Raw genomic sequence first — 23,143 nt, 5'->3', positions numbered from 1 at the left:
GGTTTTGGCCAAATAATGGGCGAACTGCAAACAATGAATAAAGAGAGGCAGCTCCATTTATAACGGCTGTTTCAACAGAGCGCTACTGTAATCACAGCGATCTGAGGGTGACTCATTAATTAATTGATGTTCTTTTTTATTATGTGCTATTGAGTTAATGAGTAACTTGTGTGAGATAATTCTCTGAACACATTGATTACTTGAGATATTTTCTGGGGCTTTCATACCAATGACACGCCGAATAGGTGGAAGACGGTATTTGCTTTTGTGTGCTTGTTATTCGTAGGTTTGAGCTGAGTACAAACCAGTGCGAAGACTTCCTAAAGTTATCTGACACGCAAAGTATCCTAGGTCGGCCTCACAAGGAGGCTGAGTGCTCAGGGCAAGGCCTGTCACATAGTAGGTACTTAATAAATGTCATGTGAAATAATAGCTGTATTAAAATTTTGCTTCCTATTACCTTACATTGCATTAAAATCACATTTAGGAAATATCTGTAATGGCATTTTTAAGAAAAAGTAATAATCAAAGGGCTTTTGCCAAAATTGTATTCTGCGTTAATGGCCTATTACAATAAACATGTACCTTGTTTCTGCAGCTTAGTTAAGTGAACACTAAATATGTTTGGCCAGTATCATTTCTATGAAATTGTTTAAGTGACTATCCAGAGAGTGGTTTGCCTAAAGTGATAGTTAAAAAGAAATCACTTGCGTAGGGTGTGTTTTACTACAGATGTAATTTTTAGCACCCTGGTTCGGTGAAGGAACAACATTCTTCCTGAAAATGTAGGATTTAGTTGAGTTTTTTGTTTTAATTCATTATGCAGGAACCAGGAAATCGGAAATTTAGTCTGACAAGAGCAACACGGTTGCTTTCAGAAAGATCCCTTAAATTTGTATAAATGTACAAAATTATACACAGCAATTGCTACCTTCATTTTTGACAGTTTTATTTTCCCCACAAAAGTAAATAGCAACAAACTACCTAGCTCAGAGATCCTAAATATAATATTTGGAGAATGCATTTGAGGTACTTTGTCTGCTTATGATTTACCTTTTGAAAGTAAATGTCCTTACACACTTTTCTTTTCCTTTTTCATAGTATGCTTTCCAGATACCATCTTAGATTTTGCCCATTAAGTGCAATCAAATAGTGTAATGCCCCTTTTATTAAAAACATAAATCCGAATATTAAAGAAATGAATGAAAGAATCCAGCAGATATTTATTAAGCAAGATGAAAGTGAAATTACAAACACAGGTCAGCTTTTAAACTCAGCCAGCACTCTAGTGGAGTGGAAGTGCCTGGTCCTTCATCATAGGCAGCCTATATGAGATGCGTGTTGGAAAGGGAGCTTTCGCTGCTTGTGAAATCAATGCTCCATCGGAGATGTTCTACTGGAGGCTTCAGATAACAAGCTAAGTGACGTCAGGGCTACACAACACAAAGGGGAAAGTTGACAACAATTCAGGGACTTTGAGTAGTCAAGACAATTAGCTTAGTACTTCAGTCAAAAATGCTACTATTTATGGGCAATTAGCTGTAAAATGGCCTATTTCTGTCTTGTTCCACCATTTTATGGAGACTAAAGATCATCTAAGGAGATTAAGGCCTTAATCTTTAATCCAGGTGAGTAATTTTGTTTGTAGTAAAAAGCATAAGAATTAATTCCCAAAGGATTAAGCAAAAGACCTTGTTGGTCTTTGGGTGGCAGGGATAATTGAACAGCTTCAAGAAGCTGAGAGAAGTTTGTTCCCAATTTACAAGAATTTTGACATATTGATAAGCATATGCAAAACCATTTAAATCTAAAAAAGATGATGCAAAAAGATACTGACAATTACATTTTTACATCCACATGAATTTCAAACAACTCTTAATGGGGATTAGCAGGGATGTGTTAGGAAAACCACTTCTTACATATCTCCCCCACCTTCCTCCCATTTGTTCTGTTATTGCTTTTTTTTGGTTTTGGCTATGCAAGTCTTTTCATGAAATAAATGTAAGGCTCAAAGGCTAAAATCATACCAATAGTTATTTTGTGGGCCTCAAACTGTTATTTTTGAAACTCTTTTTTGGGGGTATATCTCAAATTTGGAGGACATGTGACTTGAACACTCAACCATGAAGCATCTGTAAAAATACATATCGTTCACTTTTCACAGAACCGTTTTCTTAAAAATGAGAGGCAATGTCCAGATTCACATGCATGTTCATAGTAAAGCTTTGTTTGAAAACAACTCAAATCCACACCAGCATGTTTTTTCAGTTTAATATTTTGGCCCCAAACCAAGAATTCAGGTATCACATTTAATTTTTATCTGCAATGCATATTCGGCAGGACAAAGTATGTATGCAAGTAACACTGGGAAATATTGTTTCCTATACAAGTGATCAAGAAAAAAGAAGAAAAGAAAAAAGAAAGCCCACAGCACTAAAAGTTGCTCTAGTAAAAATATGCTTCATTGTGCCTGTTGAGGAATCAGATCTGCTGAAAAGTAGTTTTGAGTACAGGGAACAGAAGCAATGAAGCAAAGTGTGAGCAACCCCAAAGAAGGGAACACAGTCGCAATTTTATTTCCTTAATTGTAATTGAAATAATCAGTCTCCAAAATTTTTGTTTCTAGAAAGCTTTCTTTTTTATCAGTTATCATGTAGATAAGGGAATAATCTTTCACCTTTAAAAAATGGAATGACAGATTTCAGCCCAAGTGTGATCAATTCTGAGTGGGTAATTACTTAGAGAAAGCAATGAGAGTAAGACACATCAAACTTTTAAAGTGTTCACTTTTGAACATTAAAATAAGTGGCAGGTAAATACAGAAAAATATATAATCACCAGTTCTCAGCTTTTTATCAATCCCTTTGTTTCTCTTCTTCTAGAAGATTCTGTGAGCACTATGTTACTCTGATCAAAAGTGACTTCACTCCTCAAATATGATCATAGATTCAACGTGCATTATCATGGTTTCAGTAGATTCGCATTCAAAACCTTTTGGTGCCAGAAATGTATCAAATCATAAAGTTATTATACGCTTACCTCTTATGGAGAGATCTGGGCAAAATCTGTACAAGAAATTTATCATTTTAAAATTATCTCATAATTGTGGTAACACTTTTTTAAAGTAACCCTTTGGAAAATTTTTACATGATACCCAAAGGCACTAGCTCACATAAGCGGTGAATGGCTGAAGGAAACAAAACAAAGCCATTTACTAGGTAAAGAGCACACACAAAAAAAGGGTATTAAAAGGATAACTGTTAAGCTTTAAAGTTATTCTAAAAATGGCACTTTTCACGTTGGTAAAAAATGAAAGTGCTTTAAGATGAAATTTTTATGCATTTTTTTAAAGCTGATCTTTAACCCCCTGAAAATAGGGGGTGATAATGAGAACACTGATAGACTCTAAATCATTGTGGCAATAAGTGGATGTTGCTAAAATGCTTTGTGTGTCCTTCTTTTTCAGTATTTTTAATGTTGATAGACTTGCTTTATATGTGTATCGTTAGTGAGATTTGCTCTTCAATTCTTTACTAGAAAGTTACAGCTCATTTAAAATAGCTGGTAGATACAGAAAGCATAAATATACCGTAAGTTTAAACACTGATTGTACTAAATGCAACAATACAAAGAAGCAAACAGAACACAAATGGTAACACAATAAAACTGTATTACATTTGTGCTTCAAATATTACAATACATTATATACAATAGTCCAAAATAAACATCTCATGCCAAGTGACACAAAAAAACAAATAGCAAGCAAAAAAATCCAGCAATATGTACATTACTTTTTTCTTTTATAATAAACATTCAACTCTGAACTGGGGCAATTTCACTACATACAGATGCAGTCCGCCTTTTATTCCATGTAACCATCCTGCTTTCCTATATCTACGCTATTCAGTTGGTTCCTGTGTCAATTCTTATATACACGTGGAGCAAAAAAGATAAAAGAATGGAGTGCTTTGTATTCTTAATGGGGTGATGTTGATAGATCAGCGAACCTGGGGTGCATAACCTTCTTTCATTAAACCTTCCTCGTAGTCCGTCTGGCAAAGGATCATATTATTCTTTAGGAAAAATTTGTCTCCAACACAAAATCTGAAAATATTTACAAAAATAAAATGGTTAAGATGACTTCACTCAGATCCATAGGTTTGAAGATTTCTTTTCCTAATCATCATTTCATTATTTCAATTTATGGTAATTCCCTGAGTTTGAAAGTTTGGCTTAGAAAGTTGCCTTGTTGTCAAAATTAAACCATTCTGGTCATTTAAGGAAATGCTACACACAAAATTTGAAATCCTACTTTTATATATAAAACTCATAAGAACATTGAGGAAAACACCTTGGGCAGCAAAGGTGATTTTTTTTTTTTACCATATTGGAAAGAAAAAAAGAACTGATCTATATTTACATTGATTAAAACAATGATAATAATATTTCACGGCAGTGATTATGGAAGCTTTCATCATTTCCCTTTTATCCATTTTATAAAAAAAGTAAAAGGCATTAAAATGAATCAAATGATTAGAAAATAGCCTATTTTAGAGCTTCTCACTTAAAGCTTCCTTTTACTCTGTTATTAAAATGTGATTAAATTCTCGTAATTTGGAAGTAATTGTTCTGAAGTGAAAGTTATTTTAGCATCAGACTCAGATGCTGGGCCATATTCCTTTGTCTGTGGCAAGTTCACCAACTATGAAGTAGTAAATGTATTTCTTAGAGTACTTCCAATTAAACCAAAAGGAGTAACCTGATGAACTTCTTAATATTGATGTGATAAATAAACGAGTTTCCAGTAGCTAATTATGTATTTTATTCTATAAAGCATTGTTTAATGTGCAAGATTGTAATGTTTTTAATAAGTCCTCTTTTTGTATAATTTCCCAGTGGTGACGCTTTGGACACAATTAAGGTCAGAAAAAATGCTTGTGCTGTTTCCGGTACATTTAACAATAAAGTAACTCTGGGGAGATTTGTATATATTTTTAATTGTAACAATTTAACCTTCAAACAGCAGTGTCTGGTAGAGTTGACCCAGTAAAACTACTTGTAATTATATAAGTTGACCTCACTGACCTTTGATAGTAGTCTCTCTTTATCAGATAGTCAATTTCAAATGATGTTCAAGCAGAAATCTTAGTGGATAGATTAAATTGTGTCATGAAAGCCACCCTTTAATGTTTTGTGAAGTTGAAGGTTTAAACGAGGAGCAGTTGGGCTGATTTACATTTGCAAAGATTGGAATGCTAGACAAACAGCGAACCTATTTATTTTCCAACTGGGTAGCTTTGGAAATTTATCCTTATTCTAGCTAAGTAGATAGAGGGGAATATAGTGTAATAAAAAAAGTAGTTTGAAAAGAATTAGCTTTCCTCTTAAAGGAAGATTGGTCTGTTTATTTGTGGAATTTACTTTTTTTTCCCCAGGATTACTGCCTGCTGATGATGCTAATTCAAAGTACAGACTACGCCCTGATCTTGAAATCCTGCAGTTGTTTGTGGTCAAGGCTATTGGATACAATGAACATTCAAGTTTGGACTTTAAGTGTATCTTCTTTTTATTAGTTGCAAACTATAAACTTGAAATATTGTGCTTAAAAAGTAGTGTTTGAACAAACCAGTTTTTGTAGATTATCCTGATCATTAAGATATGTTGAATAAAAGGAAATATTTCTTTTGTTGGGCAGGGCTAAGTAGCCAAATTAGATACTTACTTTTATGTGAGATTATATAAAGTAGCATGCAGAATATATTTGATTACTGTTCAAATTTTTCACTTTATATTAATGTTGAAATTAATTTGAACTAATAAGCTAATAATAAAATATCCATCAAAAATAAATAATTTTAATAAAATACTCTCGTGTTCCAGCTGATGTTATTGAATCTTATTTTCCCCTAAAAACCGACTAAACTGGAAGTACTTTTTCACCTCCATACTGTCTAAAATTTTGCTTTAATTTGTTAATAAGCCTCCAAATTCTATTTGCTATCAAATAAAAACGTGTTTTGTTTTTGCTTTTTTTTTTTGTCATGTTGTGTCATGTCATCCTTACCTTCAGGGGCCTTGAAATTTAGGTAATTTCTATTTGTAGATTAATACAATCGGAGTAATTATAGTGAGAAAAGCACTGAGCCAAGAGCCTGGGGATTTGGTCCTGAATCCTGTGGCTCTCACCTACTCAATGCAAGATATAGGGTGTATTTCATACTCTCTCTGAGTCAGTTCTCTGTGGGTAAGATAAAACAACTACATCACTGGATGGTAGGAATGTTAAAATAAGAAGTATATGAAAGGCAGAGAGACACTTGCAATGAATAGGGTTCAAATTCCAACCTTCCATTCATAATATTGAAAATGAAACTTCAGGATTTTTATCTTTAACATCAGTAAGTTCTGTAAGTTGGCAGTAAAGAGTAGAAATGTAATATGTAAAGCCTTCCCTCAATGTTTGGAATGTAGGTAATTAAAATAATCACCTTTTATAAATTACTTACCATGTGCTAAGGCTAAGCATGTATATACAGTGATCACATTTATTCCTTAAATCCAACTGAGAAAGTAAATATTAACATTGTCTTTTTCAGATGAAAAACCTAACACTTCCTCCCAGAATTTTAAAAACCTGCCCAAGGTTCCAGAGCTAGAATGTGTATGGTAGAGGAAGGAAAAGCACCCTGGTCTCTTTGGATTCAAGATCCATGCTTTTACAATTCACAACAGCCAAGACATGGAAACCTAACTGTGCTTTCACAGATGAATGGATAAAGAAGATGTGGTGCATACACACACACACACACACACACACACACACACACACACACACAGTGGAATACTACTCAGCCACAAAAAGAATGGAATAATGCCATTTGCAGCAATATGGATGGATGTAGAGATTTCTTTTTAATTTTAATTTTTTGTTCATTATGGATTTTTTTGCATCAATTTTTTAATTAATTAATTTTGGCCATGCCGCATGGCTTGTGGGATCTTAGTTCCCTGACCAGGGACCAAACCTGTGCCCCCAGCAGAGGAAGCATGGAGTCTTAACCACTGGACTGCCAGGGAAGTCCCGAAAGATTTTCATACTAAGGGAAGTACGTCTAAAAGAGAAAGACAAATACCATATGATATCACTTACATGTGGAATCTAAAATGTGACACAAATGAACTTATCTACGAAACAGAAACAGATTCACAGACATAGAGAACAGACTTGTGATTCCCAAGGAGGAGGGAGGGGTAGGGAGGGATGGATTGGGAGTTTGGGATTAGCAGGTGCAAACTATTATATATACAATGGATAAACAACAAGGTCCTACTGTACAGCACAGGGAAACATATTCAGTATCCTGTGATAAACTATAATGGAAAAGAATATAAGAAAGAATATATATATAGTATAACTGAATCACTCCGCTGTACAGCAGAAATCAACACATTGTAAATCAACTATACTTCAATTTAAAAAAAACAAATAAATGACTGAAAGCAATTAAAAAAATCCATGCTTCTACCTGGAGGCGGTAAAGCATGAGGCTATGAAGTTATATAGGTTTTTTGTATTATTATTACTTCTTTACATAGCTTTTCAAAAGACAGCCTATTATTCAATGAGATGTTTGCAATATAAATGGAATTCATCTAAAATATTCCTACCTGAGATATGTTGATACTAATATGTTGTCAACTGGATAAAGTACCTTTTATGTGCATATCAATTTATACTTAAAGGTCAGAATGAAACAGAACATAGGTGAGGAATGTCACACACATATAACTTAAACAAAACAGCTTTGAAAGCTATAGTTAAGAACAGATTATGATTGCTTTGCAATTAGGATTGATATCTTCCTTTAAAATGTCCTATACATAAACATGAAGAAATTAGAGGAATAGCAATGCAGATATCGGACACCTAACAAAATGATCTATAACTGTGATTTTGTAAGAAAGGCTAATTTCCAATGTTCTATAACCAGGTCCTGATGAGATTTAGCATTTCAGAAAAATATTATAAAAATAGTGATGGCCAGAGGATAACGTATGTATATATAGTAATAGGTCAGGCTAAAATTCTTGAAAATAAACTGATAATCTTCCTTATAAATTAATCTTAATCGCTTGTGATATAGTCAGTTCAATTAATTCTGCCATCATTAAAAAAATATGTTAAGGAATAAAAAGATGCCCAATCAGATTATTAAGCCACCTAATCTAAATGTTTTAGAGTTAATCATAGATTTAATTTCCAGATATTTTGGAGTAACTCTAGTTGAATTCATACGGTCTTAGAGACTTGAAAAGTACGGACAATAATTAAGAAACCATCACTATCAAATACAGGGCTTAGAGTAGTTTTGAGCGGGTTATCAAATGCCTCTGCTAGGAAGCTTTCATTTGTGATATCCTCTTTAAGAATGAAAATGTTAACTTAGTCATCTTATTTCTCTAACATTAGTGACTGCCAATTATAATTAATTTCCATTTCCACAGCACTTTAAAAAGAAAGGGGATCCATTCCATATTTCCAATGTCTCTACTGTTCTATTTAGCATCCTCAGTTACTAAAAGATGGAGATTTTGATACTGTACTGTGTTTTCAGTGAGAAGTGCAGGTTATATACTCATTGTACACTTGTGAACAAATTTACTGTCTTTTCCCAGTGACAGCCCAGTTGTCATCACACAGTGCATTCCGAACAATCTTTTCTGTACCAAGTTTCGCTACCCACACCACAAATCCTATTAACAATTATTTAGCATCCACCTTTTTTTAACTCCACTATATCTACTCCCATTTATACCCACTTTGTCAGAAAAGCAAATCTTCATCTCGAAACAGGTCAGGGTCCTCATACTGGCTCTGAATCCAGAGATTAAATCCAGACTGCCTGGGTTCAAATTTTGAATCTACCCTTTTCTATCTGTGTAATCTTGGGCAAGTTATTTAGATTTTCTATACCTCAGTTTCCTCACCTGTAAAATGAGGCTAATAATAGTACCTACTTCTGGGTTATTTTGAGTATTAAATGAGTTAGCACATGTAAAACAGAACAATGTCTGGTGTGTGATCAGCACTGTATAAAAATTTGCTCTCATGATTATTTGCTAACAATAATCTTCTCACCTTTGCTTAGCTATTCCCTAGCCAGGGATATTTCTCCCTTTTTTCCATGTACGTAAATTCTAAAAATTCTTTTTTTAAGGGAATATAGGAGTACGGGAGTAAGAGGTACAAACTATTAGGTATAAAATAAGCTATACGGCTATACTGTACAACACGGGGAACATAGCCAATGTTTTACAATAACTATAAATGGAGTAGAACCTTTAAAAGTTGTGGATATTGTACCCCTGTAACATATAATATTGTACAGCAACTATACTTCAATCAATCAATCAAAATTCTGTAGTTTCCACTTCCTCCATCAGTATTCCCTGACCCCGTCAACTTATTCTGATCTTTCCCAAAGCACTTATACCCCATATTCCTCCACGTCCCTACAAAACTCCCTCTCTAATCTCTGAGCACACTGAGCCGCTTTTCATTTCCGGAGCACATTACTTGCTTTCACACCTCCATGCCTTGCCTGCTTCTCCATCTATCTGGAAAATCCTTTCCTCACTGCACCCAGCCTTCTTCACTTCCTCCACACCCCCACCAGACACACTTCTTATATCCTAACCAGTCCTAGAGAGTCCTTTAACACCCAGGACATCAACCCTTTGGTGCTTTCTTAAGACTTCAAGAAGCACAGACCTCTCTTCCCTCAGTATAGATCTGTTTAGCATTGATTACATTCTTCTCTTCTGTGAGTCTTTGATGTCATGTCTCTCCCTAAACTCTAGATACCCCTAAGAGAGAAACTGGATTTTATTCACCTGTTTCCACAGAGCCTAGCACAGTCCTTTTTTTCTTTAATGTTACACAGTTCTACATATTTGAGGCAATTTCATTACAAACAAGCATTTTTTCCCTTCTCTTATAAAACCATCATTTAGTTTCCTAGAATTTTCTAAGGGGGGGGGCTTACTCATCTTTAAGAAATTAACCTATTACTCAGAATTTTCCAATTCTGAATGAGATTCATGTTATCATACAAGATGTTCAAAATAACCTTCTTCAGGTCCTTTCAAAATAGATGAACTTTTAGATTTTAATTCAGGATTCACATTTTTAGCCTTACCCTTTTAAAAAGGACAGAGAAGATCACCCATCTTGAAAGTTCATTGTTACTACTATCTTTTTTAAACATTCAGAAATGCTTTAGAACTTAATGATATTGTGATTAAAAGTTAAGATGAAATGACTTGCTAAATAAAATTATAAGCATTTATAAAATTTATAATTTATAATTTCAGGGGTCAAGAAAGTTTGCTTAAGGGAAAGTGCCTGTAAATTACCTATTGGCCTTGTGTGTCACTTGAAAAGGTGCTATACTAAGACAATGATTTGGCTACTATGAGTAGAGGCTCTTGAGGCAGATGGCTTTATTGGAGAGATTTCCCAAGCAGACGCCAAAGGATAAGGAGAGTCTCCTATATTGAAAACTTCTGGATTCAGAGTAACAAAATTTGTCTGCTTTGCTTGACTGATGAAGATTAGCTGACTTCCTGCATTAAAGAAGTTTGTCTTGTAGAGATGGAAGTGACAAGACAATAACTAAGTGTTAATTGTGCATAACCAGCACTAAAGATATTCAGTCCCATTATGGCATGTAATAAATGAAGTGCACACAGAAATATATTAGGTACTTTAATAATGATACTAGAACAGTATTCTGCAGCAATAAGAAAGTGAACAGTTTTAGAGTCAAAATTTAGGAGTGTCTGTCTTACTTGACTGAGTTCCACTGAGGAGACAGACGTAATTGTGAATGCAACTTTTTATTTCAATGGTGAGATAAAATTGATATACGATTTGTAAATAGCATTAACAACCTACAATTACTTTGCATCATAATAGAATTCAGGCTGGGTTTAGCACTTGAATGATGTTTTAATTTTCTGTGTAGAACACGGATAAAATAGGTAAGCCTGCCCTAATAGAAAAATGGGCAAAAGGAATAAACAGGCAGTTCCCTAATAGAAGAAATATCAAAGGGTCACTAGTATCAAATAAATGCTAATTAAAAATGATAATGAGATACCATCTTTCATCCCTCAAGGTGACAAGGATTTCTTTTAAAATAATAATTGGGACTTATGTGAGGGAATGCATTGTTTTTTCTTTTCTGGTGTGAGAATAATTGGTATAACTTTTCCAGAGAGCATTTTGGCAATATATAATGTAAGCCTTTAAACTGTTATATGGTTTGTCTAATTAACTATGCTCCTGTGAATTTAGCCTGACACAGATTTGAGTATTTGTTTATAAAGTCCGCATTAGATTGATAATACTGATGCTATAAAAACTTGAAGAAACAACCTACACATCTGATGACAGAAGACTGATTTAATGATATATGAAGCTTTATGCATAAAACTGAACACAAGAAAGCTTAAAATGTCATAAAAGAATTTTTAAAGGCAGGGAAAAATGTACACTATATTAATGAAAATGTCCAAGTGACAAACATTAGGATTCTTCCTTGTTACTTTCCTTTAAGATGCTTAAATGTGGTTATAATATAAAGTATATGCTATATATCATTTGCCACATATGCATAGAAAAATGTATGGCTAGCCACATACCAAAATATTAAAATAACTTCTTTTAGAACAGTGAGACATGGGACAATGTTATTCTTTATCCCTTTCTATTTTCTAAATTTTCCTCTATAAGTATGTAATTGTTTATAAGTAGAAAAGCAGTAAATGTTATTGTTGCACAAAGATAACTCTATTGTTAGTAAATGCTATTAGTGGATGAAATGTGGTAAGTAAACAAAAATATTCTAAATTTACTACTAATATACCTTTAAAACATATACACATAGAGGCTCATGCATATTAATGAGTCTGCAAGGATGTGTGGACATTTGTGTTTTTGTATTCATATCCTTACAATAAAAAATATGTGCATTTGATAATTTACTTTTGGTTAAGTGTCACTACAGACTGAATCAACCTACTTTGATTCCAAACATCTATTGGGAAGACTCAAGATGTTGCAAGATGACTTCTTGAATTATTTCCTGGGTAAATTATACATTGTGAGGTATACAAGGGCAGATTCTGAACATCTACATTTAGCAGGAGATATCTTATGTAAAAACCAAGTTAGTGAAATATTATATGGTAAAAGTAAATTATAAATATCAAGGTAAAAGAACTAAATTTTGAGAACCTATTGTGTTCCTGGTACTTATAAATTCTTTCATTTAATTTTCAAAATCTGCAGGCTAGACGTTAGTGTCTCCATTTTAAGGATGTGCAAACCAAACTCAGAGAAATTAAGTGACTTACGCAAGACTGCACAGCTAGCATATGGTGGGGATGGAATCTGAATCCAGTTCTCACCGTAAACATCATACTCTTTCTACTACTCTATAGCGCCTCGTAAGAAGATACTGCATTTAACGGTAAAACGGCCAATTATAGTAACTGAGAACTTGACAAAACTAATATTTACTGAATATTTTCCATGTTCAGGTGTTTTCACACCTGTGCTGAATTTATTTTCATTAAAATCCATCAAGTGCAATAATTTTTGAAATGTATTTTAATGATATGTATATTTTAATACTCTAACATCCTCTGCATTTCTTACGTAAAACCGGTATGGTAGTATATAGCTCACACTAGAATTAAAAGTTATTATTTTTACTTTGGAAAAATGGAAGGAAGTCATAATACTTTGAGATGAGAGAGTTCTCTGAAATTGACTAATCCAGCTCCCTTATGTTATAAAGGAGAAAACTGAGGTCCAGAGAACTAAAATAGCTGGTTTATGCTCACACATCTTGTTAGGGAGAGTCCAGACTGGAATTCACGTTTCTAGATTCCCTGTGCAATACTCTTTCCATCGTCCAATGCTGCCTCTCTGATGCTGATAATTGTATCCAACCTCGCTCCCAAAGAGATTTGAAGCAACTTGAAAAGTACACATATAACAAGGTTAAAATTCAAGATAAGAAATCAAGAGATAGGGCAACTGTAAGTATGAAAAATAAGATGAATACACACTGCCTGCCACAAATTCCTGTGTATTTTCCTCAGTGTAAATTTGTTTGCTCACAGAAGTAGTACTAAAAGTAAACATACTTTAAACTTGCTTTTTAAAAGACAGAAAAACTATAAAGAATGAATAAGAAGAGAAAGTCTTCTATAAAGTTTTCATATATCTCATTGTTCATTTCCTATCACATCCTGTTCTATGATGCAGTTCTTTGGGGTAGAAGGGCAGTCTTGCGACCCTTCTCCTTCTCAGGGATAAGTTTCTGGCCCTGAATGAATGGTTGCAGGAAACAAAAATGCTGAGATAAGTTGCTTTAAGTAAAGTGTACTAAAATAATTCCTGCCTATTAAATACATAGCCAGCAAAGAGAGATTTACTGTTTTTTGCAGAATGAAATCTGCTTACCTCTGATTACAAAGCTGACATGCAAAGCAGTCGAGGTGGTAAACGTTGTCCTTGGCGCGCATCACCATCTCAAAGGCAGGAATGAGCTTGCTACAAGCAGCACAGTTTCCCGTTACACCGAAGAGCCTAGAACAATAAACATTATTGTCAAACTCTTCCAGGGAAATCTGATTTGGTAACCAGAGAAGACGCTAATAACACCCTATGAGGCTATCAATACGCAATGCCTTATGACGTACACAAGTGAGTTTTATCCTAGGTGTATACATAAATAGTCTTTGGTGATACATACTCAGTTGACCTTCCTTGATGAAAATCACATCTTGTTTGAGAGGAAAAGGAAAAGACAAATACATTAGGAAGCTTACATAACTGCACACAAACAGAAGTCAACAGGGGTGAATTCACAGCAAAAATCTTCTACTTGTTAGAATATAAAATATAAAAGCAATGTAACTTTGATCTCAGTGCCACATATTAAACACTTTAGTTGGAAAAGAAACCCATTTGAATGACTCACTATTTTCTGATACTTAGTTACTAAAAGCTTTGCCATTATTATTAAAAGAACATTTATGAACCAGCCATTTAAGTAGTCAAAAAACATTAGAGGTGCATGTACCTCATGGCCCTATACCATAGTTATAGCTATGATTATGTTATTTGGGTAGCACATTAAAATAAATGAGGCTGTAAACTATATATAGCTAGACCAGGAGTTGAAATAGAATATACTGTAAGAGCCACTGGAAAAAAGGTATTTCAAAAAGTCCTATTTACTGTAGATTCCTGAAAATAGTTATTGTAATGACCTAAAAAACAGTACAAAATAAAATGTCTCTATAGCTTCATCATGGAAGAAATAAAATATTTTACCCATTTGCACTGGCAATATTTAAACCAAGTTTCTTTAAAGTTGCTAATGGTGGTGAAGAGTTATTATAAATAATATTCCGTGCATACAAGTTAATGCAGTTTTTAACTAGGAAGCAAACTAGATGAAAAACACCACATCTGCCAGTTTTCTTTTTTCTCCAGCATCAGGCTGACAGGAGAAAAATATAATGGCTCTCATGGGAAAGACCAAATTAAAAGCAGTTCTAAACTAATGAATTCAAAGGTGCTATGGAGAAAACTCATTTTAGTTATAAAAATGTACTTTAAAAAAACTTAGCCTTTCATTTTGTTGAATTTAAGGATTACATACAAATGTGCTGAAGTTTCTCTACTTATCACTTTCTATATTCTCCAAAGATAGATCTTTGCTTAAGGCATGCATATTCATTTTCAAGTTTATAACTATTTCCTCTTACCAGGCTAATGACAATTGTCAGGAAGAGTTGTGAGAACAGCTTCTAAGTGCCTGGCAAAACGTGTAATAAATGTTTATGATTGTGTTTTTGTTAGATGGTCTCTTAAAGAACGTAAGCACCTTGAGGGTACAAACTGTAGATGCTTTTAAACAGTTTGCTAGCACAATCTGGGCTCTTGATAAAAGTAAGCAAAAGGTTTCTATGTCAGAGACTAAATCCAAAATCATTAGGCAGTCCTTTTCCTGAAAGAATTTTAAAAACGTTTTAATAGTCTTATTTTAACAAATATAACTCTAATAACCTGTGTGTTCTCAGTTTACAGTGCCTACTTTGGGAAATAACTTTTCTGTAAAAAGAACTTCATTGAAAATGTACTATCTCCCATTTCCTCCTGCATCATTACAAATGAAACCACCACAAACGAAAGCTTTCATCCTATTCTTTTGTCAGCAGAATTTTCTCGTGCCTTCTAACACTTCACATTTACTTTTCTGCGAATTCACACGATCAGGAGTCCCATCACTTATGTGGCCGTTTGTTTCTTCTGTGCTCCTGTTTATTATTTTTGAGAAATAAGGAAATCTTAAAAGTTCTATACTCCATGCATATAGATGCACTTGTGCATATAAAATGTGGTTAGGATGAGAGAAAGCAGTTTTTAAGAATGACTCAGTTTGCTTATATCTAATAAACATACACATACACACACACACAATGCCATTTTGAAATTCTGGACATAGTTTCCCCCAATTTCAATTGCTCTCGCTAGCTGAGCATTTATCAGCTACCTGATTAGAATTTGTTTCCACACAAACCATTGATCATCAGCCTATTACTAGGCAAATGACAGTTAATTACCCACTACATTAACCACTGGGACCTGAGACCTGCTTCTGCTGCCATCAGTCAACATGATAAATGTGGCAAGTTCAGTAATGCATGGCCAGCCCTGAGCTGCCTGCTATACTGCGAACAACCCTCAATCTCACTTCCAGGCCCAGGAAAATCTATGGCAATCTGCATAATTACAAGCTCTGGGTTAATAACAGACAAATGATTTGTTGCATCTAAACAAAGTCCTTGGAATGGTCCTGGTCTCTGGTGGCTGCCCGTACAGCTTGCTGCCACGAGTGTACTTTCCACTACAATGTGCACAAAACAGTCCTCTGACGTTACGGCCTTCCAATTTGTTGCCCTCCAATTTATGGATTCTGCATATGTGATTTTTAATCATTAAAGGACTCTTGAAGCAATATTATCTTAATTATTCTCTGCTGCAACCCGGGAATTAGGCTTCAGATAAAATTTTCTTCTTCCACGCACTTTCCCTGCCTCGCTGGAGGGCTCCATCAGTTTCCATCTACACCTGGACTCTGAAATCCTAATGATGAATTATTGCGCCTTTCCCTAAGAGGGTGAACCTTACAAGGGAACATTTTACTGAACTGTCAGCTCACAGACTGAGTGCGGAGATGCGGAAATCTGATCTAATTTACTGCAAAACGATGCATTTGTTAGACTTTTTTCCTCAGTTTCGTCCAAGGATCAAGAGATCTTTCTATAGCCACGTTCACGTTCTCCTTTTTCTCTGTGGGAAAACCGAAGATTCTATGGGGGCAGGAACCAAGTCTTTTTTTTTTTTTTTTTTACAAAATGGGGTTTTCAAAATATATAATGTTATCCTTTGGTTTTCAAACATGCCATTTGGATTTTCAGGCAAAAAGAATTTTCAATATATATCAATTAAGCTGAAAGCATGCATACTCCTCCTTGGTCAGATTTTTTTCAAGTATGTCTAAGAAATATTCAGGAAGAGTCTCTTAATTATCTAATTCATTTAGACGATTCATAATCTGAGAAATTCTCGTAAACCCTTCCTCTCCATCCTCACTCCCAGACTCATTTGTAAGGATGTTAAGAGGTATCCACTTTTCCATGTAAGCTAGAGATCTCTGTAATCTCTTGTTTATAGTGCTTATGCAATCTTAGTAAGTAGTATATTGAAACAAAGCTTTATTTAGAAAAGAAATTTCTCTGAAATTTACCTAAATTAATCAGAGTACCAGCTCATAAACTTATGGTAAGGGAAGAAAATAAGGTCACTGATCCATTTTGTTCATCTTAAGGTGTCCTGCAGATTATTAAAGCATGGCAGGGGTTAACTTGCCAATTTCTGGGAAGGATTGTTCCCTACCATTTATGTTCATAATAGGCTTAAGCCATATGACCTTTACCTTGTTTCTGACACACTACCAAAAGTAGACCTACAGTATAAAAGGGGACAACTATCATCTATACAATATCAGTGCGTATTACCATTTCAAGGGGTCCCAAAGGATGTTTCTATCCCTTTTCCATTCAATTTCCTTTTTCACTACCTGGTATTGGCAATCTAAACACAGACACAAAGATAAAAACCAAACAGACAACTTGCTTAAGAACTCAGCCTATCTGTATGCTGTATAACACCTCCCACGTGGTAGTAAGCATGCACAGAGAACTACTTAATAATTCTTGTGTATGGGTGGCATAGCAAGAACTAAGACAAGACACATTCATATATTTTAAAGGTCCCCAGAAAATTTTGCATTTTTACTAAATGTTAAACAGCTTTTGCTACCTAGTCATAAATCAAGTGAATTCTGTATGGGTTAGTATATATCCATTACTAAAGTTCCTGGGGGTGGAGGAGAAAAACTCAAGACATATAATCATTTAACATAGCAGTAATGAATATGGTTTACTACAGGCATCAGGGGAAAATGAGTGTTCATTGTAGTAGTGTCTTTTATTTCACAGCACCAGATGTTTCTATAGATTTTTTACCAGGTCAATGGCTCAAGTCACTAAATCAAATTCCCCCAAGCCAATGGAAAGCATAGTATTTGATGCAAATTAATTTATTATTTGGGGGAAAATGCATAAATAAATATGACTGCAGTAAACTTTAATTTTGAACAAAGATCAAGCAACTCTCCTAGTATTCAAGCAACCCTCATTCAGTGACTTGAATACACATGAATTTAAATAACGGTATATATTTTTTAAAATACTGAGGATAAGACTTGGTTTAGCTATCCTATGTGAAAAACCCTCCCTCTGCAGAATAACTAGAGATGAACAGAGAAAGGAAAGTTTAGTTTTCTAAGGATATGAGATTGTAATCAGTTGAAAAGATCTTTAATTTCTGACTGCTGGATGGGAAAGTTTTATTGAATATGTTCTGTGGGAAGGAATGGAACATTTTCACAGACTGAGAAAGGCAATTGCTTTTCTGTCTATTACAAATATACTTCTCATCTCCTTTTCTATTTCACTCTTTTAAACTAAGGAATGCAGTGATAGAAAATGAAAACACTTTAAACATTCAATTCTCTTGTTTTAAACGGAAAAAAAGCTCACCCATTACAAGGCTGAAGAGAGCTGAACCTATTGTTCTCTCTCCTGTTGGGTTTTAGCCTGCACTCCACTGTCATAGAGATAAAGATAACGTGGGAGTGAAAAGAAGCAAAAAAGGAAACACTGAATATTTAAAAATATACCAAGGAAAATATAAGAAATGTTTAACGTTAGTTTGAACTGTGTTTCTAATTGTTGCACAGTTAGGCTACTCAGCACATACTTTTAGAATACATTGGTGCATGCACATAGATGACTTTGAATTTTTCTGAAGTTAAGCTAAAAAAAAGCTTTAAAAGTTGACTATATTTTTTGGGGGGGGGCACGCCACACAGCATGCGGAATCTTAGTTCCCCGACCAGGTATTGAACCCATGCCCCCTGCAGTGGAAGCACAGAGTCTTAACCACTGGACCGCCAGGGAAGTTCCCAAAATTGACCATAATAAAAAGGAACTAGATACATCTCCTGTTTAAAGGAGACTTACAGATTATTCCTTTCATAATTAAGCACTTTTATTCTATAAAATTAACTCTAATTTAGTGTATTAAGTTCAGCCTTGGTACAAGATAGTTTTTATTAATATAGGTAGGTCATGACAAACAGGAACATGAAAGCCATTTGCTGAAAGTAATGTTTAATATATATATGAATATATACAGGTATAGTATATATGTATATTCTCTATATATGCTATATATATTCACATATATGTGTACAGTCTCTCTCTTTATATGATAATAGATATCTCTCTACATATCTATATATAGATATCTGTTCAGATGGATATATATAGAGAGAAAACACACACACACACTCACCAGGTAGGTAGATATTACACAGAAAAAAGGGTTAATGGAAAAATTAAGTAAAACTTACTAAGTGCTTAACTACAATTTCAGTAAAAAACTACCAAAGGCCCATGCTATATAGCTGTATATTATGTGAAAATAAACAACTTGCTACCCGAAAATCCCAGAGACAACTTATGGTACAGACAGAAAGCTCAGGTTCAATGAACCCTTTGTGTTTTTTTTGTTTTTTTTTTTGCGGTACGCGGGCCTCTCACTGCTGTGGCCTCTCCCGTTGCGGAGCACAGGCTCCGGACGCGCAGGCTCAGCGGCCATGGCTCACGGGCCCAGCCGCTCCGCGGCGTGTGGGATCCTCCCGGACCGGGCCATGAACCTGTGTGCCCTGCATCGGCAGGCGGCCTCTCAACCACTGCGCCACCAGGGAAGCCCAATGAACCCTTTTTAATGAAAGTGGATGCCTACTGTGTGCAAGGTACTTAGCGAGAGACTCTGAGATGAATATGGCTGGGCGTGTGCTGTCGAGGCACTAGTGAGGACGATACCAGGACAGCAGGTGAGGGTGCTCTGCAATCGAGACAGGATGGCAGTCACTCGGTCAGCTGTGCTGAAGAGCCAGGGGAGAGATGTCATTCGAAGCAGGCTGGAATGACAGATATCATGTGAGAAGGCAGAGAACTGGTGGGAACTGAAAGTAGAGAATCTCAGGTGGAGGTTAGAGGGTAAGCAGAAGCCTGGAGATGGTCAAGGTCAGGGTTTATTTATGGTTAGTTTAAAAAAGGGAAGGGGTTCCCTGGTGGCGCAGTGGTTGAGAGTCCGCCTGCCGATGCAGGGGACGCGGGTTCGTGCCCCGGTCTGGGAAGATCCCACATGCCACGGAGCGACTGGGCCCGTGAGCCATGGCCGCTCAGCCTGCGCGTCCGGAGCCTGTGCTCCGCAACGGAAGAGGCCACAGCAGTGAGAGGCCCGCGTACCGCAAAAAAAAAAAAAGGGCAAATATGAGAGCGGTCTGTTAGGCTGAGGCTAGGTCAAGTAAGAAGAGAAGCCTGGAAGCCTGGATGGGTGACTCTGGCCTGGGTGACTGAGGGTTCATGTCTGGTGCAGCACTATTTTCAGAGGACCCTCAGCATCTGTCTCTCACCCACGCTTCGGCAAAACTCCACTCTTCCTTGAATCAGACAGAATCGCCCTAGGCAGCGTGAGGCTGGGTGTTCAAACCAACACAGTGGGCTAATTCCTCAGCATGTGCCAACGACCAGTTGGGTTTAGAGTATCAGCTCATGATGCAAACCATTCAAACAATGTGGTGAGGATAATAAAATTATAGGTAAACAGTTACCCCTGAAATAGGAAGGGAGAAAAAAATTTTTTTAAAGGGATTTAAAAAATATATATTTATTATTTATTTGTCTGTTCTGGGTTTCAGTTGCAGCATGAGGGATCTAGTTCCCTGACCAGGGATGGAACCCGGGCCCCCTGCATTGGGAGTGCAGAGTCTTCACCGCTGGACCACCAGGGAAATCCTGGGAAGGGAGAAGACGTAAGTTTTTAGTTTTCGGACCTCTTGTGATCCTTACTTAGCACTATACTGGAAACGATAGAAAAATAAAGAGGAGTGCTAAATGTGAAGAAAGAGCTTTTGGTGGAAGCCATTGCCATCCATCTCTCTGGGTCTTGCATTTTAGGTAAAGGAAAGACCAAGGAAACAATCTAGGAAGACTTCGTTGCAGACTTGCAGAAGAACCAAGTCGAGTTCCATGAATGGCTGGTTAGGTGTCCCTGCCCTAAACAATCACAGGATCTAGTCCAGTTTGGGGACTGGGATACAAAATAGGTTGCTTTGGACTTTAGATAGTCCAGGAAAACAAAATAAAACAGCAATACCCTCCACGCCTATAGTATAGACTTTTAACTTCACCATCGAGCTGGTTCCTTCTTTACCTCCAATCAAGTCATCAGCCAAGCTAACTATACTTTCCCTCACTGTCTACAGCTATGCTGACCAACATGGTAACCAGCTGCCACATGTGGCTGTTGACCACTTGGCGTGTGGCTAGTCTATATTGAGATGTGCTCTAAGTGTGACATACACACCAAATTTCAACATTTAGCACAGAAAACATTTCATGAATAATTTAAAAAATATTGAGTACGTATTGAAATGATAATCTTTTGAATCCATTTGGTTAAAAAATATGTTTTAAAAATTATTTTCACCTTTAAAAATCTTTCCTTTTAACAAGGCTACTAGAAAAGTTAAAATTAATATGTGGATCACATTATATTTCTATTGGACAGCGCTGGTCTACATCCTCAGCTTTCCTCGCACCCATGGATATACAAGGCTTAAAATAGTTAAATAAATGGAGAGATAGAATTTTCTAATTGAAATTCATCCTAGAAATCTCTCTGCCAGTGTTCTATGCCTAAGGTCAGAGATACTTTATTATTTTTTTATGGAACGATAGTTGATTTACAATATTGTGTTAGTTTCAGGTGTACAGCAAAGTGATTCCGTTATATATTTTTTTTTGAAAAAGAATATATATATATTCTGAAAAAGATGCATATATATATATTTTTTCAGATTCTTTTCCATTATAGGTTATTACAAGACATTGAATATGGTTCCCTGTGCTATACAGTAAATCTTTGCTGTAGGCCAGAGATATTTTATTCCAACTTAAAAGTAGGTATGCTAATAGTGTGAATCGTGATAGTGCATCCATAATCTGAAATAGAAGACAATGTCCCACCTATTTTTCCAGTCTTAGGCTTACTCAGTGTTAACTTCATTCTAAACTTATTATTTTCTTTTCCATGAAGGCAGCAACAGAATAACACGTAAAGAAAAATGAGCTGACGGCCTGTGCTACCTCCCCATCCTAGTGCTGCTATAAAGGGCAGGGGATACCCCACGTCTACGTACAGAAGCTTACACCACTATTTAGTATCAGAACTAACCTAATAACCTAACCCTCCTTACCCAAATCTGGTCCTTTTCTCACTCTACTTCTCTGTTTTCATCTGTAAAAATCTGGCGAGAGGGCTTCCCTGGTGGCACTGTGGTTGAGAGTCCGCCTGCCAATGCAGGGGACGCGGGTTCGTGCCCAGGACCGCGAAGATCCCACGTGCCGCGGGGTGGCTGGGCCCGTGAGCCATGGCCGCTGAGCCTGCGCATCCGGAGCCTGTGCTCCGCAACGGGAGTGGCCACAGCAGTGAGACGCCCGCGTACCGCAAAAAAAAAAAAAAAAAAAAAATCTGGTGAGAAGGGGTTGCACTGGACAAAAGTCTTTAAGTTGCTGACCTGAGGGCTGATTTACATAGAATTGGCATCTCGCTCCACACCTGACTCAGTTAGAAGTTGCAAACGGTGTTTCAATATTATACTTCCACTTTCAACAAACAACTGTCAATTTCTTCTCATACCCACTTTCCAAAGCCTTATGAGCAGGTGTTTCTGCTGTTTATGATCATCACAGCAACCTACTGGGAGAAGCGATTCAGAGAAAAGTAAAATTGCGTATTTTTCCTTCAGCACTTGATGAGGATAATACTTCTGGGCAAACATGGCAATTGTACCAACATTTCATAGAATCATAAAATCTTAGTGCTCAAAAGAATTTTCTCTAGCTAGAACAGAAGAAATGTGTCAAGCTTGCTATTTATGGCTGTGATATGTAAAAGACAAGGTTTTTCAAATTTTTAGATACAGTTATGGAAAAGGCTAGAATAATAAGAGGTAGAAATAACAAGAAACAGTAAAATAAAGGATAATATATATGAACTGAAACTGTGAATAGATTTTTTAAAATAATAGAGGTGGAGATTTCAACTAATCATTATAGCGTCTCTGCTCTAATTTTAAGTTTTTAATGAAGGGGAGGGCAAATCAGTCACAATTATATGAGCATAAAAAGTCTATGACTATTTTTACAGACATTGTGGGCAATTTAATCACTGTATATCTCTCCCTCGATGTAACTAAGGAAGTCGTTGGTAGATCAAAATAAATTACTCACTGGTTTTAGCCACAGTACAATAAATGCTAATTGGATTGTGCTATATACAACTTTATAATAAAAG

General features: G+C 35.8%; 1 protein-coding gene across 2 annotated transcripts in view; it reads right to left on the bottom strand.

The window, feature by feature from the left end:
• Positions 1 to 1,150: 1,150 nt before the first annotated feature.
• LMO3 (LIM domain only 3) overlaps positions 1,151 to 23,143 on the bottom strand; it is a 57,865-nt gene continuing 35,872 nt past the window's right edge. For both annotated transcript variants that reach the window (XM_027129500.1, XM_027129499.1), the window contains exons 3-4: positions 13,538 to 13,663; positions 1,151 to 4,104 (exon numbers count right to left, since the gene is read on the bottom strand). In XM_027129500.1, coding sequence (XP_026985301.1) covers positions 3,999 to 4,104; positions 13,538 to 13,663 — 232 coding nt within the window. In that variant the 3' untranslated portion in view covers positions 1,151 to 3,998. The remainder of the gene's footprint in view (positions 4,105 to 13,537; positions 13,664 to 23,143) is intronic.

The sequence above is a fragment of the Aethalodelphis obliquidens genome, unplaced genomic scaffold, assembly GCF_003676395.1.
Source record: "Aethalodelphis obliquidens isolate GAN/ISIS:26980383/991018 unplaced genomic scaffold, ASM367639v1 scaffold36, whole genome shotgun sequence".
In the NCBI taxonomy this organism is placed as follows: domain Eukaryota; kingdom Metazoa; phylum Chordata; class Mammalia; order Artiodactyla; family Delphinidae; genus Aethalodelphis; species Aethalodelphis obliquidens.
This window is presented reverse-complemented; position numbering and strand designations above follow the sequence as displayed.